Below are 18,694 nucleotides of genomic sequence, written 5' to 3'. Positions count from 1 at the left end.
ACTCTGGGGCGCTGCACTCCCCCCTGGTTAAACACAGTACTCCGGGACTGGGAAGAAAACAACAATACAAGTTTAGCAAAAAGACATACAGTTTGGTTGAGTGCAATAACAATAAGTATACTTGAACAAGCTTCCCTTTATGGGAGGTGAGGACACTTGAACGTTACAAAACATGGTTAAACATTATAAATTACAGGCTATAAATAACTCCTGTTACCCAACCGGGTATTCTACTAAGTGCAAAAATTGTTGAACAATAATTTAACATTGCCTTTAAGGACATACACTCTGTATCCACCAAAGACCTTCCTATAATCACATTATAAGGTAAATTAACTTTTTTAATTCTCCTTTTTTGAATCTGCAGGACCGCCTGTCCTATCGGCACCAGACCTACTGCCTCTCCTTTCTGTTACAGGACCGCCCCATTCAGCCAGGGCCTACTGCCTCTTCAACTTCTATACACAGTATAGAACATAACATTACTTTCAGTTTAAGAGCACTGAGCCATCTCTACATGACTCCTATGAGGACTCAGGGTTTACCTTCTATCCTAACTATCTATCAACATTATCAAGCATTTTCTTCTGAACATTAAGCCTTCTCATTATCTTTCTTTCTATCATGCATGCTGGACTCCACATCTATCCCTACGGGTCCACTGCATCCTTCTTCTATCTTTCACCTTTTACTTCTCAGAGCACATCATCAGTATTTCTTCACATTTAACTAATTAAACACATATAACTTTTCTCATATAAACATTATCATCATTTCCTTTGGTCAAGACATTATTGCTTCCGGTCTTAAAGCAATATCACGGTTTAAGCGCAACAAATGAACATCCCCTTTAAGAGGGGACCAAGTCTCTGTGAGGTAGCGTATCTTCTCGAGCTACCAGTCTATACTCAGCAAAGGTTCCAGTGCGGTATCTTCACAAAGAGTCCTTCTTTAAGTAAAACCAGTAGGGAGCGCCTTTAATAAGGTGCAACTATATACAGGAAAAAGTTTGTATCATGCACGGTCCATGATTACTGCAGTTCTTTCAATCTTGTGCAAACTTGAAGAAAAGTAAACAAATCAACAAGGATCCCGGGTCAACAAAGGGATCCATAAGGAATTAACCCTGAACAGGTTTAGCAGCAAACAGTAAACAAACAGTTAAACAAAGAGAGAACTATTTACATTTTTAAAGCAATCATGCTTACTCTTTTTCAGAATCCCCCACGAGGCGCCACCTGGCGGGTGAACCCCTGCAGCCCAGGTTCCAGGTCCACTCCCGCTGCCAGGTACACCCCATGGGTTCGGGTCTGTTGCACAACCAGATCGTGTGCGGTAATAAAGGTCTGTGTCCCCACTTCTCTCTGTGCTGGCACAGCAGGAACACCGGTCACTCGAGGAGGCGCCTCCTTGGCCACTACAGTGGTGGTGGTGGCAATACTGCAGGTCATGGTCTTCACTAGTGTACCGGTGGGGGTGACCACGGTGGTCTGGGTAGTGGTCACGGGTCGGCCACAAGGCGGCACCTTGGCTACAGGGGACGGTTTCTCCTTGTGGACGTTCAAAGCAAACCACCCCTTCTCCCCAAAATGTCTGGTATAGGTGACGCTGTCCCCCGGGTAGAGGTCTCGATCGGGGTGACCCTCTCTGAGGTGCGACTCCACGTCCCGGCGGTTAACAAAGACCTCCGCGTATAGCCCCGGTTCTTTAATAAAGCCCCAGCCTCCTCGGAGCTTAAAGGTGGTGACGATGCCCTGCCTGCGCGGGGCCTGGTGAGCGGTGGGGTCCTTGCGGGCCCGGTCCTTAACTGCTAGGTCTTTCTGATGGTACGCCTCCATCCCGGCCTGGTGCTCCTCCTTCCACCGCTGCTCCAGCTGGGCCTGATATGCCTCCCAGCTCAGGGCCTGCACCATCTCCCCTTCTCGTGTCTGCACCCCGGGGAATCCCATGAGGTCAGACCCTGGGTTCACCCAGCGGTATACCGTGCGCTCCGCGCGGGCCTCGCAGGACAGGGTGATTGGTGTGATCGGGGCCTTCATACGATGTTCCATGCCCGTAGCTTCCTCCCAGGGCAACAGACGTTGGAGCTTATGAGTCCCAGGGGAAGGGGGCGCTGCAACGGGGCCCACTAACACACCCTCTGCTAGCGGGGCAGGATCGGCGGACTCACCAACCGGTGCGAGTTCACTTTCCGCGACAGGTCCCGCTGGTTCCTCCGGTGAGGTCTCCGATGTCTGGGAACTCTCTGCCGGTACCACTAAGCGCGGAGCCTGGACCCCCACATTTAGTTGGAGAAGTTGGTTGAATAAGTCCTCCATCTCGGCCCTCAGGAATCGGGTGTTGTCCACGGAAGACGGGCTGCTGTGCTCATCCGGGTAGTCGGGGGAGATTTCCACTTCAACCCCACTGTCGGGTTCAGAGCTGCTGGCCATGGCGTCCTCCACGTGGGTCGCTTCCGGGTCTCTTTCCCGCTCTCTCCTTCGTGGGCGGTGTCGTTTTCTCGGTCTTCGCCCTCCATTGAGGATTAGGAGGCGGATCTCTGCCGCTGACGGACACGTCCTCACCGTGCAGAAATATTTAGACTGGGCGCCCATTGTCCTTCACGCTCTCCAGTTTGTCTACGCCCACTCCACGCCCCTCTTCTCTTCCTGCGCTCTCCTCAGCGCTGTAATGGCGGCGGATTTTGGCGGCAAATGGCGCAGCACAGTCCTTGCAATAAAGTACAGTCCAAGCACAGTAAATCACAGTTCCAAGACACACATGACCTGATTCTTCAGGCTTAAGTAGATCCTGTTCGTGACGCCAAGTTGGAGCGCCCCCACACCGCCGCAGGGCCGAGGGGTACCCGGAGCCGGGCCTCTGGGATCTCAGTCCTGGGGTTGTCACGGTGGCTAGACCCGGTCCGTGGCCCTGTCTGTCAGTGGGGGACGTCCGGTGCAATAAGTGGTGTTGTAACGGTGCAGTTGTGGGGTGCAGGTCGCGATAAATAATGAGGACACCAGGTTGCAGTCTCTTTACCTCTTTACTGAAGATCTCTGGGTCCTCAATCCAGAATACGGCTCACCAGGCTGCGCAAGTCCGGCCGGTCCAATGACACTTCCAGAGTTCTCTTCACGGGAGGAAATCTGTGCCTTCCCCCTAGCGCTATGTGTTGTAGTCCTTCCCTGCTGTGCTTACGGAAAGTACCCCACAACTGTTGTGTCTGTTTCTGATGTTCCCTCACAACTCAACTAGATGATGTTCTGCTAATCCTCCGTCCCTCCCTGAGGTTCGGGTAGGAACGGCACCCGTTTGACTGGTAGGCCTGGAGTTCTTCCGGGACCCTAGAGACGCCCCTCTCCCACAATTGCCTCCCAAGACTTCATAGGTGATTTGAGTTAGACAGCCCGCCTGAGACTGACTGTCCTGCCGCTGTTTGGAGTATTGCTTGAAGCTGAATGTTATTCTACTCCCTCGGCGTTCCGGCCACCGGTAGTGCGCCTCAGTAGGATGTTGCTTCGGTCTTACAGCACGACTCCTACTGGTATTTCTCCTTTGCGTGATCCCGTTTCTCACTCAGCACAATCTATCTCTCTTCTAATCCTTTCTTGGGCACCGCCGCTACCCGGAGCAGGCACGGTCCCGTTACGTTCGTTCTTGTTGCCAAGCCTCTGTCAGGATCCCACCCCTGACAGAGACCCTACTGTATCTTCCCCTACAACACCCTCTGCCACAAGGTGTTGCCTGGTTCCAACCCAGTCAGCTTTCTGATCTAACTTCCTGCCTGACCCCCAGTTTACCCACTATGGTGGGGAGTGGCCTAATGAATAGCACCCTTAGCTCCCCCCGGAGGCCCGGCTGTGAAATGTATTGGTGTCTGTGATACCTGATCAGATGAACTCCTTCAGTGCCATCGGACGCACCATAGCTCCCCATAGTGTCGGAGCCACAGTACTGCAACGACCAGGACTCTGGGGCGCTGCACAGATATATACAGCAGAGCCCGCACAGGGATATATACAGCAGAGCACGCACAGGGGTATATAGAGCACAGCCCGCACAGGGATATATACAGCAGAGCCCGCACAGGGGTATATAGAGCACAGCCTGCACAGAGGTATATAGAGCACAGCCCGCACAGGGATATATACAGCAGAGCCCGCACAGGGATATATACAGCAGAGCCCGCACAGGGGTATATAGAGCACAGCCCGCACAGGGGTATATACAGCAGAGCCCGCACAGGGGTATATAGAGCACAGCCCGCACAGGGATATATACAGCACAGCCCGCACAGGGGTATATAGAGCACAGCCCGCACAGGGGTATATAGAGCACAGCCCGCACAGGGGTATAAAGAGCACAGCTCGCACAGGGATATATACAGCAGAGCCCGCACAGGGATATATACAGCAGAGCCCGCACAGGGATATATACAGCAGAACCCGCACAGTGATATATACAGCAGAGCCCGCACATCTCATCTCCCCCCCCCCCCCCCCGATAATGGCCCCACAGTCCAGTTAAAAAGAAAAAAAAAAAAAACTCTCCTCACCTTTCCTTTTGCCCGCGCTGCTCCCGGCGGCTGCAGTCTGCCCAGGACACTGCAGGTGCGCGATGATATGACGTCATCGCGCACCCGCAGTGTACTGTCAGAGGCAGAGCGGGGAATAATGGGAGAGGGGGCGTCAGCAGACGCTCTCTCCTCCATCATTGCATTGAACTATACCGGTGTCATAGACGCCGGTATAGTTAAATGCGGCGGCGGCACTGGCGGGGGGCGGGGGGTAACAGTGCAGCGGCCCACTACTGGCACCGGCTCTTCTGGCATTTGCCAGAAGTGCCCGATGGCCAGTCCGGCCCTGCACTGACCTGCCAACCCGGGGCCCCTGACCTGCGGGGCCCGGTCGCAATGGCGACCGCTGCGACTGCGGTAGTTACGCCCCTGCCTACAGGTTCTATCGCCTTTGTGCTGTGATCTCGTTTCTCACTTCTCCACAATATACTTCGCTTCGTGTCCTTTCTTAAGATGCCGCCGCAATGAAGTGCAGGCGCGGCTCCGTAACGATCTGTCCTTTCGCTAGGCCTCTGTCAGGATCCCACCCCTGACAGGGACCCCCCTGGATCTTCCCAAGCAACGCTCTTCTCTCACTAGATGTTACCTGGGCAAAACCCAGTCAGCTTCTCTCTAACTTCCTATCCATCCCCCAGTTTTACCAGAGTGTGAGGAGTGGCCTAATACATAGAACCCTTTGCTCCCCCTGGTGGCCAGAGTGTGAAGTGTAATGTGTGACTGCGATACCTGGTCAGGTGAACTCCTTTAGTGCCATCAGACGTACCATCACTCCCCTTAGTGGCGGAGCGACATTACTGCAACGACCAGGACTCTGGGGCGCTGCATATAGCATATGGAAAATATGAAGAAAAATTACAAGTAATCTCTCCATTGCTTTTTGGGTTTTGTTTTTACGGTGTTCACTGGGTGGTAAAAATGACCTGGTCACATGATTCTCTGGGTCAGTGCGGTCACAGAGATACAAAGTTTACAAAGGTTTCTTTTATATTTTAATGGTCCAAAATTTTGGTTTGTGCCACCATTTCTGAGATCTGCAACTTTTTTTCCTCAACAATGTAGCTGTGTATAAAATTAATTTTTAGTCCTCTGAGCTGAAGTTTTTACTGATATCATGTCGGGGAATATATGACATTTTGATCACTTTTAATGCATTTTTAGTAAGACCAAAAAAACAAAAATACTTTTTTTTTCTTGTTGGTGTGTTCATTGTAGAGCCGCGATCCCCAACCTTTCTTACCCAGTCACATTCAGCTCTGAAAGAGGATCGTGAGCCAAATCCCCCCAACCTCAAGTAGTGACATCCTGCTCCTGCTCCCCTCAATGTAGCGACACCCAAAGCCCCATTACCGATTTAAAGACAGCCAAAGCTTTCTCACACATAGCAAACTGAGGTAGCATACTTATGCCAGGGGGTTCCCACCTTACCCCGATCCAGTATTCTCATATCAAAACTTCACAAGAAAAAAAGACAGCATCATAGAAGTGGGATCACCACATATATAGTTCAAAAAATAACAACAATTTTATTTATTTAGACCACACCACACAAACAACTGTTTTAAAAACAATTAAAAACTCCCACAAACAATGGGAGATGAGGGTCCATACAATATAAAGTGCAATACTAAGAAAGCATTGGAGAGTCTTATAATAGCTAATAATGCCTATGACCATATACAGAAATGTAGTGGGAAAAAATGATGAGAAAGCCCTATGTGCATGCTGTGCCACCTATCAAGGGCGGATTAACCTCCTACTCCATCAGTCAGATATATATAAGGCCCACTATCTGACCCAAGAGGCAATAACCCATGCAAATTGATAGGGGTTTTCACAATATCCAGGGGGACCTGGTTGTCAGCGGCTATAAAATAGAAAACATGCCGCCCAGAATCCACTAGCAAACCCCCTTCCCACAAAAGAAAACAGGTAACCGGCTGAATAAGTCCCAGGACTCTACCAATGCATGACCCACGCGTATCGACGCTAGAGGCGTCTTCCTCAAGGTCCACAGTTGACTGATGGCGTGGACCTGCTTTAAATAATACATATAGTAATCAATAATACAGACCAGGTGTGCAGCAAGATCGCAGCCGAGGCTCAGAGAAGATCCATGATGGCATGCACACAAACCTAGTGCGCAAGTGCCAAACAAACTCCCAATAAAATAGACTGCGCAAGCGTTAGCCTGTAGCTGTAGTTGCTGTGGCAACCCACATACGCAGAGGAAACCCATGGTCAGTGTGCAACCACGGCGTAGATATAGATCACATGTGCAGGCGCCAGACTATCCAGGTATAAATCTGCGCTCGCGCCAGCCTGCAGTAGTGGTTGCCTCGGCAACCCGTATAAGCAAAGCTTCCATTGTGGAAGCAAGTAACCAAAATGTCCGGGTGCCCCGCTCCAACGGGGAAGAAGGCAACCGAACCCCCGCACTTGTTACACAGAATAGTAACTATGTATGAGACAAAGTCCTAAGAAGGATCCGTAGGAGCAGTCCACGCAATGCGCCGGCACTGAGCTCCCCCCCAAAAAAAAAAAGTCTGCGCAAGCGTCAGCCCACAGGTCCGGTTGCTCTGACAACCGGTATAAATGAAATAGATCTTTAGAGCGCCCTGACCGTGCCAGGTCATGGAAGGTGACCTGACTCAGGAGGGGTCCAAAGATTACTTACAATAAATATTGCTCGTCCAATTGTGCAGCCCGCATCAGTAAGCTAGAAAATCCTAATGACCACATATATGAGAAGCTGCCATGCATAAAAGGTAATACCAATGACCACCCCATACAGTATACGCATGCGCGGTATAAAGCGTAGCAAAGGACAGTACTCCTAAGGGGCAAGCATGAAAAGTAAAGTGATAGAAAATAATACATTACGCAAAACTTATAAAGGCACATTAGACTTTAGTTAAATTGTACCAATCTAAAGATGAAAACTCCGTTATCGTCTACAACATTGCAAATCATAGCAATAAAACCCCAGGCCTACATATCCTAGCCTCATACAATATAGCCTAGCCCGGGTGGTTTAAGCACAAAAAGTTTGTATATCCAGCGAGATTCTCTCCTCAGGAGATCGTCCGTAATTCTCCCGCCCCTGATACTCACGGCGATTCTCTCCAACCCCATGACCCGAAGGGTTCTGGGGGTGCCATTATGTTGGTCCAAAAAATGGGCAGCCACAAAAGTAATTTGCTTACCCTTGCTCCTGTCCGTCCTGACCATACAGATGTTAGACACATGTTGCTGAATCCTACGGCGCAGCTCTTGGGTCGTTTGCCCCACATAGACCTTATCACATCCGCAAATCAGGGCATACACTAGATTGCGGGTACGACAATTGAAGAACAATTTAGGAGACACCTGGAAGGATAAATATGGTAAAGAAATACCCTTCTCTGCTATCATATACGTACACACGGAGCATCCCCCACATGGGTACGATCCAAAGGTTGAATGATTCACACGAATCCTAGCAATAGGGTGTCTAAAATGGCTGTTCGATAAGCAATCCTTAAGGTTTCTCGCCCTCCTGGCCACAATCCTAGGTCTGTCCGGAATAATCAATTTGAGCCTACTGTCACTCACTAAGATCCCCCAGTTGTCTTTCATAACCTTACAAACATCACCCCATTGGTTATTAAACTGAGTAATCAAGCTAGATGTATACACATTGGTTCTCACCCGTGGTTTCAGAGCTTCCTCCCTTGGCTTCTGTCGGGAATACTCATAGGCACCGGCAATAATCCTCCTGGGGTACCCACGTTCCCGAAAACGGTCTGTAAGCAGTCTTGACTCAGCTTGGAAATCTGTCAGCTGGCTACAATTTCTTCTTAAGTGCAGAAACTGGCCCTTCGGAATACTATTGCGCAAATGGCGCGGGTGAAAACTAGAATAGTGTAATAGGTTACTAGTGGCCGTACTCTTATGGAAAAGAGTCATACAAATACGATTATCCTGGAGCATGATCCTTAAGTCAAGAAAGTCAACAGAGCTGGTGGAAAAGTGAGAGGTCAGACGGATATGCACACCATTGCTGTTAAGTTCCCCCACGAAGGCCTCCAAGTCCGCAGCAGAACCTGTCCACAAAACAACAATGTCGTCGATAAAACGATACCACTTCAATACATTGTTACAAAAGAGTGGGCCGTTCTTGACCTGAGTCTGCTCCCACCATCCCATAAACAGGTTTGCGTATGAGGGCGCACATGTGGCCCCCATCGCGGTACCTGACACCTGTTTATAGTACACTCTATCAAAAATAAAGTAATTTCTTTCTAGGATCATCCTCAGTAGATCTAAAATAAAGGAATCATGCCCCCTATTCCCTGTAGAAAATTTGTCTAAAAAGAAAGATACAGCCATAATACCTAAATCGTCGTTAATGTTCGTGTAGAGTGCTTCTACGTCAAACGTTGCTAGGATGGTGTTGTCCGGTACTTGAAACGTGTCCAGTTGGTGGATTAGAAAATAGGAATCATGAATATAGGACTCCAAGTTGAGAACGATGGGCTGTAGGAAGAAGTCCAAATAAATGCAAGCTTTTTCAAAAAGTCCCCCAATCCCCGAGACAATAGGTCTGCCCGGGGGATTGGACAATGACGTATGCACTTTTGGGAGCATATAGAACGTCGGTATAGTTGGAACTTTAACCGTTAGATAGTCCAGATCTTTCTTGTCAATGATGCCCCTGGAATGAGCATTTGAAAGCAGTCTATCCAAACCAGACTTGAATACAGGCGTAGGGTCAGAAGGTAGGGCAACATAGTGCTGTGCATTGCCCAATTGTCGCCTCGCCTCCCGACAATACATATCTTTGGGCCACAGCACTATGTTGCCCCCCTTGTCAGCCTCCTTGATTTCAAACAGATCATTTGCTCTTAAATTGGCCAGAGCCTGTCTCTCCTCCCTTGACAAATTGTTCTGGCAATGTTAATGGACCTTCAAATCCCGAATATCTTTACTCGTTTTATCAAAAAAGATTTGAATGGCCGGGAAGAGCGAAAAAGAGGGTGTGGCCTGTGATGGTAGGCGGCCACTAAATTTCCTCCTGCCCTGATAGCTCTCATTCTCATCTAGTAACTCAGTTAAGTCACGGAGAGCTTGTCTATCAAGGTCACTCAACCCGTCCATTATGGAGGGATGTTGGTATAACAATTTGAAGGTCAATTGCCTGCAGAACAAATACAGATCTTTAGTAAGTTCAAATTTGTCTAAGCTATTCATTGGGGAGAACAACAGACCCTTAGCCAACAAAGATCTTTCTGTATTTGACAAGATGTAGGAAGATAAATTAATGATGTTCAACTCACCGGACTCTTTCCCCAGTTGACCAAACCGGACTATGCCGGGGTCTATCTCCTGCGATTGTTGAGGCGGGTCACCCTCCTGAAACTCGGAGACCATTCCTTGTGCCGCCCGTTCCTTTTCCTTGTTGCTCGAGCACTTTCTTCTCCCCCGTCGGTGCCGCTTTCGCAGTCGCTGGTGTCCGTAGATAAAAAATCACTCGAGACAATATCTGAATTCCCTGTGTTAGCCGGCAAGGTCTGTTGTCTCCCAAAAGTCCTTCTCCTGTTGCCCTGGTGCGACCATCTAAACGCTTTCCCCTCCGCATAGTCCAACTTGTCCCTCTGGAACTTGTCACGTTTACCTCTAATAATGTCCTTTTCAAAACGGTCTACTATCGATTTGAGCCTCTCCTTAAAGGGAATAACCAAATCTTTTTTATTTTCAAAGGCATCCAGTTCCACCTCTTTGCTCCTAATCTCCTCTTTTAGGCTGGATAATACCTGATGATCATGATCAATAAGTAAGTCAATCAGTAAAAACGAGCACTTATGTAAGCTTCTCTCCCATTTTGCTTTAAAGTCCACATCAACCTCCCAAGTGGGGAATATATGTACCCGTAAGCCCCTAGGTACTAGATTATGTTTCTTATATTCCTCCAACGTTTTGAGGTTCCACCATGTCTTGGTAAGATTTTTATGTAAACTGATAATTTGGGTTGTAAGAGACTCAAAGCCTCCATCACTAGGGGCTAAGGCTTGCAATGGTACCTCAGGTGGACCGAAAATGTCCACACCTTGACTCCGCCAAGCTGCCTCCCTGGAACTTAAATCCATATTATACAAAGAGCCTGGATGTGCCACCACTCAGAAAAACCAACAAAAAAAGTCAGTTATACCAAAACAGCAGAACAACATAGATTGAGCGGGCACCAACCAATACCATAACTCAACGGGGATCACCTGATGCATGTAAATGTAACCCAAAACTTCACAAGAAAAAAAGACAGCATCATAGAAGTGGGATCACCACATATATAGTTCAAAAAATAACAACAATTTTATTTATTTAGACCACACCACACAAACAACTGTTTTAAAAACAATTAAAAACTCCCACAAACAATGGGAGATGAGGGTCCATACAATATAAAGTGCAATACTAAGAAAGCATTGGAGAGTCTTATAATAGCTAATAATGCCTATGACCATATACAGAAATGTAGTGGGAAAAAATGATGAGAAAGCCCTATGTGCATGCTGTGCCACCTATCAAGGGCGGATTAACCTCCTACTCCATCAGTCAGATATATATAAGGCCCACTATCTGACCCAAGAGGCAATAACCCATGCAAATTGATAGGGGTTTTCACAATATCCAGGGGGACCTGGTTGTCAGCGGCTATAAAATAGAAAACATGCCGCCCAGAATCCACTAGCAAACCCCCTTCCCACAAAAGAAAACAGGTAACAGGCTGAATAAGTCCCAGGACTCTACCAATGCATGACCCACGCGTATCGACGCTAGAGGCGTCTTCCTCAAGGTCCACAGTTGACTGATGGCGTGGACCTGCTTTAAATAATACATATAGTAATCAATAATACAGACCAGGTGTGCAGCAAGATCGCAGCCGAGGCTCAGAGAAGATCCATGATGGCATGCACACAAACCTAGTGCGCAAGTGCCAAACAAACTCCCAATAAAATAGACTGCGCAAGCGTTAGCCTGTAGCTGTAGTTGCTGTGGCAACCCACATACGCAGAGGAAACCCATGGTCAGTGTGCAACCACGGCGTAGATATAGATCACATGTGCAGGCGCCAGACTATCCAGGTATAAATCTGCGCTCGCGCCAGCCTGCAGTAGTGGTTGCCTCGGCAACCCGTATAAGCAAAGCTTCCATTGTTTAAGCAAGTAACCAAAATGTCCGGGTGCCCCGCTCCAACGGGGAAGAAGGCAACCGAACCCCCGCACTTGTTACACAGAATAGTAACTATGTATGAGACAAAGTCCTAAGAAGGATCCGTAGGAGCAGTCCACGCAATGCGCCGGCACTGAGCTCCCCCCCAAAAAAAAATAAATAAGTCTGCGCAAGCGTCAGCCCACAGGTCCGGTTGCTCTGACAACCGGTATAAATGAAAGATCTTTAGAGCGCCCTGACCGTGCCAGGTCATGGAAGGTGACCTGACTCAGGAGGGGTCCAAAGATTACTTACAATAAATAATGCTTTACGGGTTGCTTATACGGGTTGCCGAGGCAACCACTACTGCAGGCTGGCGCGAGCGCAGATTTATACCTGGATAGTCTGGCGCCTGCACATGTGATCTATATCTACGCCGTGGTTGCACACTGACCATGGGTTTCCTCTGCGTATGTGGGTTGCCACAGCAACTACAGCTACAGGCTAACGCTTGCGCAGTCTATTTTATTGGGAGTTTGTTTGGCACTTGCGCACTAGGTTTGTGTGCATGCCATCATGGATCTTCTCTGAGCCTCGGCTGCGATCTTGCTGCACACCTGGTCTGTATTATTGATTACTATATGTATTATTTAAAGCAGGTCCACGCCATCAGTCAACTGTGGACCTTGAGGAAGACGCCTCTAGCGTCGATACGCGTGGGTCATGCATTGGTAGAGTCCTGGGACTTATTCAGCCGGTTACCTGTTTTCTTTTGTGGGAAGGGGGTTTGCTAGTGGATTCTGGGCGGCATGTTTTCTATTTTATAGCCGCTGACAACCAGGTCCCCCTGGATATTGTGAAAACCCCTATCAATTTGCATGGGTTATTGCCTCATTTCTGTATATGGTCATAGGCATTATTAGCTATTATAAGACTCTCCAATGCTTTCTTAGTATTGCACTTTATATTGTATGGACCCTCATCTCCCATTGTTTGTGGGAGTTTTTAATTGTTTTTAAAACAGTTGTTTGTGTGGTGTGGTCTAAATAAATAAAATTGTTGTTATTTTTTGAACTATATATGTGGTGATCGCACTTCTATGATGCTGTCTTTTTTTCTTGTGAAGTTTTGGGTTACATTTACATGCATCAGGTGATCCCCGTTGAGTTATGGTATTGGTTGGTGCCCGCTCAATCTATGTTGTTCTAGTATTCTCATATCAAGCAGTCCCACCACGCTATCGCATTTGTCTTCATGTCCTTTGTCTGACTAGTAGTATCACTCTATGTCCAGCTTACTATACTTCATTTATCTCTAAACCCTCAAAGCCAGTATATGCACATCTAAATCTGCTATTGTGTGAGGTTCTCAAAAAACTCCAAATCTGGAGACCTGCTCATTATAAGTGGTTTCTAGACCTGGTGCTAATATACCAAGTTGGCAGACAGATCGTGAGCCACACATCATGGTCCTCCAAGCCATATATGGCTCCCAAGCCACAGTTTGGGGACACATGTGATACAGGATAAATATTTTTAGATTTTAATACAATTAGGTAAGTAGCGATATCAAATAGGGTATTTTTTTTTTACTTCTTAAATTTTGCTATTTACATTTGTGGAAAAAGGGGGGCGGTGAACTAAACTTTTATATTATTTTTTTACTTGTCTCCGATTAAGCAAATTGAACTAGTAATCTCTTGATCACCTATACTGTAGTATCACAGTGAATTAAAAAGCTACTGGACTTTATAAGAATAATACCATGGCAGACACGGAGGCTCCAGACTAATGGCTGCCATGTAAAATGCCTTTTAAATACTGCTCTCTTAAAAAATAAATTGGACATAAATTGGGCAAGTGAAATTGGACACAAAAAGGGATTGCACTCAATGAGGCTGTGCAGATCTGCACTTTTTTCTCAGCTGTATTCGGCAGGAGGAAAATTTGCAGCATGCTGCAATTTGACTCTGAAATTGGTTCCATGCGAGACAAAAGTCGGATGCCATAGGGATCACCAGTATGACATCTGATTTTTATGGCTACATTATGGTTCTGTAGGATGGGAAATTCTAAATGGTCCTGTAAAAGATTCATCGCTGCAGAGTAAAAAAAAAAATGGATGCATACGGATGACAAGTAAGGGAAAAGTCATCCCACTTTCTGGCTAAGAATAGGACCTTTATATATAAATATTCTCGTATGACCCCAGCCATATAGCAATGGCGCATGGGTGCCTCACATATACTACAGCCATCAATCATAAAGAGAATGTGTCACCAGTAGGGTTGAGCGACCTTTAGTTTTTTAGGGTCGAGTCGGGTTTTGTGAAACCCGACTGTCTTAAAAGTCGAGTCGAGTGAAATCGGCCGACCACCGTGAAAAGTCGGGTTTCGGCCGAAACACGAAACCCAATGAAGGAAATTATTATTTTTATTTTTTTTTTCTTTCTCTCTCTCTCTCTCTCTCTCTCTCTCTCTCTCTCCCCCTCCGTCCCAGCACAGAAAATTTCGTATTGCACATTCCAAATCCCTACTGCGCACAAGCGATAACATGACGATAGGCGTTCACTCCCCTAAGACCTATGTCATCACTCTGCCCACGCTCATTCATTGGCTGAAAAAATGGCGCTAAACACGTCATACGAAACGCGACTTTGGCGCCAAGATCGCGTACCGCATGGCCGACCCCGCACAGGGATCGGGTCGGGTTTCATGAGACGCCGACTTTGCCAAAAGTCGGCGACTTATGAAAATGAACGACCCGTTTCGCTCAACCCTAGTCACCAGATTTCACAATTTAGATTTTATTATAATTGCAGAAAGTGTTCAAATAATTTATCTAGTAGGTAAAATGGATTAATGAAACCAAATGTTAATGGAGAATTATTATTATTTAATACACAGCACTTGTTGTGACATTACTGACCACCAGTAGCGCAGCTACCGGGGAGGCAGATGGTGCGGTGGCCCAGGGCCCTGCGCTCTGAGGGGGCCCACCCGGAGCTACACTTCTGTAACTGCATCGATCTCCCTGCTCTGCCGCTATGGGGCCTCTGAGCAGGTGGGGGGCCCAGTGCCAGCAGTGGGCCCCCTGCCTGTCATCGCAAGGTCAGCTGTATCGGCATCTAGCCGATACAGCTCACCGCATTGATGAGAGGAGCATTACGCTCCTCCCATAATCCCCCTGTCAGCGCCTGGCGTCGCCGACGCTGACAGCGAGCGTGATGACGTCACCACCCGGCGCCCGCTATTAGGAGATGAGCGGGAGCTCAGAGCACCACTGGAACTGGAGCTCGGAGCACCGCTGGAACAAGGAGGAAGAGAGGTGAGTATTTATTTATTGTGTTTTTTTATGGGGGATGCTTTATACTACAGGGTTTGCCTATGGGGTTCTGTCTTATACTGCAGGGTCTGCCTATGGGGTGCTGCCTTATACTACAGGGTCTGCCTATAGGGGTGCTGCCTTATACTGCAGGGTCTGCCTATGGGGGTACTGTCTTATACTACAGGGTCTGCCTGTGGGGTGCTGCCTAATACTACAGGGTCTGCCTATGGGGTACTGTATTATACTACAGGGTCTGCCTACGGGGTGTTACCTTGTGCTATATTGAGGACTATCTGGCACATTATACTATATGGAGGTTATCTATGGGGTCATCATACAGTGTGGGGATTACAGTGAGGGGGCCATCATACAGTGTTGAAGCCATCAGTTTGGAGGCTACTAAGGGGTCAGTATACTTTGTGGGTGGTACTATACAGTGAGGGGGCATTATACTGTGTATGAGACCATCATACTGTGTATAGGGGAGCTGTATGGGGGGGGACTCAGGACATTATTAAATGTATAGTGGGCACTTATTGTTATAGGGGAACTCAGGTTACTGTGACTGTCAAAGGGGCACACAGGACAATATTACTTTCTAGGGTGCAAAATATGGGCAGTGTTTTCTAGGGCACTTGTGCCCGGCATTACTATATTATAGAGAGGTGCTATAGAATTTAGAGGGCACAGAGAACCACACAGCAGGTGCAGTAATAGGGACACATACGGCAGCAGCGTCTCAGTATTGGGATATCGGCAAGATAAGGAGTTTGTGCAGGTTATGAAAAGCTGGTGATGGGGCTGGAATGTGAGAAGTGAAATGTGTCTTTATTGTATTCTCTGCAGCCGAGTCCTGGGTGGAAGAAGTTGTCGTGTCGGTCTGGGCCAGATGGAAAAGACAGGAAAAATGAACGATTCCATCAGAAAGAACATCAGAGGTAAGTCATTATCTCTAACTGTGCTGTAATCACTAATATGTTCTGTAGGGCTGGTATCTACCACTGACCATATGGCGGTAATATCCATGTTGGTCTTTATGTAGAGATTATCTTCAGTAACAGCGCGATCATCTGCTGAGGTTCTCCTCCACTATTAGGGTGCGTAACCCAGTTGTAATCAAGGTTACCTGGTTAGGGGCCCACTCAGAAGCTTCGCCCCCCCTGAACCAAAGCCCTAGCTACACCTCTGCTGACCACCCACATTGAGAATCAATTTCTAGAAAAAGTGTGGTAGTTAAAAGAGAACAATGTGTTGTTCTATAAAAACATTTTTTTAAAAAGTAAAATAAATTTTAAATTTGTTTGAATCATTGTAAAAAAAAATGTAATCTTTAAAAACTATCATATAACAAGAAGTACAAGACTTACTGCTGCCCACCACCAGGCATGAGGAATACTGGTGAAGTTAGTTCCGGAGACTTCATGTTCAACAGTATAAACCATGGCAGAAAATGAGAAAATCCCCATGGCAATGAAAAGCAGTAGACATCCCACTTGTTGGTAGCATTGACGAAGCGTAAACCCAAAAGCTCTGAGCCCTGTTGAATGACGTGCCAACTTTAGGATGCGGAATATGCGCATCAGCCTCATGATCCTAAGGACTTGTCCAACTTTTCCAACTCGTCCTACAGCCTCTATCTCATGTTCATGACTGGATTTTTTCCCATTTTGGTCCTCATCTGAAAACGTCTCGAGGAGCAATTGCAAGTAAAATGGCAGTATTGCTATCAGGTCTACGGCATTAAGAACACTGCGCACAAAGCACTGTATATCCGGTGTTGAGATAATACGAAGCACATACTCCAATGTAAAGAATGCTATGCACAAGGTTTCCACATGCTCCAAGTAAGGTCTACCATTTGCAATCCCAATAGGATTCTTGTATTGCATATCTTCAACTGTATTAAGTGTCATTGCAACAATAGAAATCAGAACAAAAAAGCTAGATGCCACTGCCATGGCCTTGGCAGTGACTGAAGAGAATGGCTTCTCCATCAAATTCCAAATATGGCGTCTCAAAGGGCCATAAAGCATGCCTCTAAAAAGCTCTTCATTCTCCTCGGTTTCCATTTCAGCTTTGAGCTCTCTTTGGACCTTTAGATGTTCATTCAGCTCATCTTGCCTTTCTTCAAAAGATATGCGACAGCAACGGGGGGTGTTCTTTACTCTTACGCCCCAATAATTAATTTCTTCCAGGAAGCTGCGGGGACACAACTCATTCCTTACCCATAACACTCCAGTACGATAGAAATTATAGATGTGATGGAATATAGCTGGATCACGATCAAAGAAATAGACATCTTCAATAGGACTGTAATCATCGCACAGGTCTAGTTTGCGCTGTCGGTCAGTATATGTAGCCAAACGACCTATGCGAGTTTTGGGATAACTAGCAGCTACTATGTATGATATATAATAACTTGTACCCCCAACATTGATGTGCAGCAAATTGTTTCGAGGCTTTCTGAAAAAAGAGGGTGAAAATAGGTGGGTGTCTTCCTCTTCAAAGCATCGAGGGTCATTTGTTGAAATAAATTGCTTTCTCCATCCATCCAATCGTTTCTCTTCTTTTTCTGCCCATTTTAGCTCCTCTAAATCATCATCTTCGTCTTCAATGTAGTAAACATAATTGTTCTCAGAATTCAGTTGATATTCTCTACTAAATCGAAATCTGTCCTCATCTGCACGAGGCTTTCCAGATCCATCTCTGAAGAATGACAATGGTGGAGCCCTTGTCATTTGCCTATAGTGAAGCATTTCTTGTCTGGAGGCATAGGTCCCTTGTAGGAAAAGGTTAGTCATGAATGCAGCAGGGACAGAAGCGTTGGTTGCCTTTCTGTTACAGAGTATATGAGTTGTATAAAAGCTGATCCCATGGTCATTGTACGGAACAATAGCAAAGCATTATCTGCTGGATGTGTCACTGACAGTTTTAAATCTTGCTGACAAAGAAGATCTGAATACTTAAGAAGGGATTTTCAGGATATTATCCTATTCAGCTTAAAACTTCCAGCATTCAATTCAACTCATAAAGCACAACAAAGAGTAAAGACAGATGGCAAATTCACTGCAAATCTTCACTAGTGAGACAAACATCTCAAATATTTGCACCACTTATTACACGATACGCTATTGCTCCTGCAATCAGTGACATACATTGGTATAGTGAACCAAGAGAAAGGAAAGTGCTCTAGCAGTCCATCAGGTGTCTGGAAGTAGCTTATGCCACTGCGACCTATGAGGCTAATATGCCATATAGGACCACATAAATACAAGTGTTCAAAAAGGGCTTATATACACATATGATTCAATTTAAACGTCAATACATATTTACCCAACAATAGAGCAATGACCAGGCGTCCACCACACCCGACGCGCGTTTCGCAAGAAGTTGCTTCGTCCCATGTACCTAACCACATACTTTACTGAATCACTATAGTCTACTAGTATTTTACTATTTTTTGATTGGCTTATTATATTATTTATTATATACCTTGGAGCGTATGTGCAAACTCCATACAATGTGAGCATACATCTCACACACGTGTTTATATATGGTTATGATGTTTCACCAGGTGTCTTCCCCTTTTTTTTCCTGTATCAAGTGTATTTTACCTGCTGCCTAT

At 46.6% G+C, this 18,694-nt stretch overlaps 1 protein-coding gene across 1 annotated transcript in view; it reads right to left on the bottom strand.

Annotated features, from left to right (window-relative positions):
- The window catches only part of KCNV2 (potassium voltage-gated channel modifier subfamily V member 2), a 49,595-nt gene extending 31,711 nt beyond the window's left edge, over window positions 1–17,884 (bottom strand). The window contains exon 1 of the mRNA XM_077249129.1: window positions 16,437–17,884. Within this exon, the coding sequence (XP_077105244.1) occupies window positions 16,437–17,870 (1,434 nt within the window). The 5' untranslated portion in view covers window positions 17,871–17,884. The remainder of the gene's footprint in view (window positions 1–16,436) is intronic.
- Window positions 17,885–18,694: the final 810 nt, after the last annotated feature.

This window comes from Ranitomeya variabilis, chromosome 1 (assembly GCF_051348905.1).
Source record: "Ranitomeya variabilis isolate aRanVar5 chromosome 1, aRanVar5.hap1, whole genome shotgun sequence".
NCBI lineage: Eukaryota > Metazoa > Chordata > Amphibia > Anura > Dendrobatidae > Ranitomeya > Ranitomeya variabilis.
This window is presented reverse-complemented; position numbering and strand designations above follow the sequence as displayed.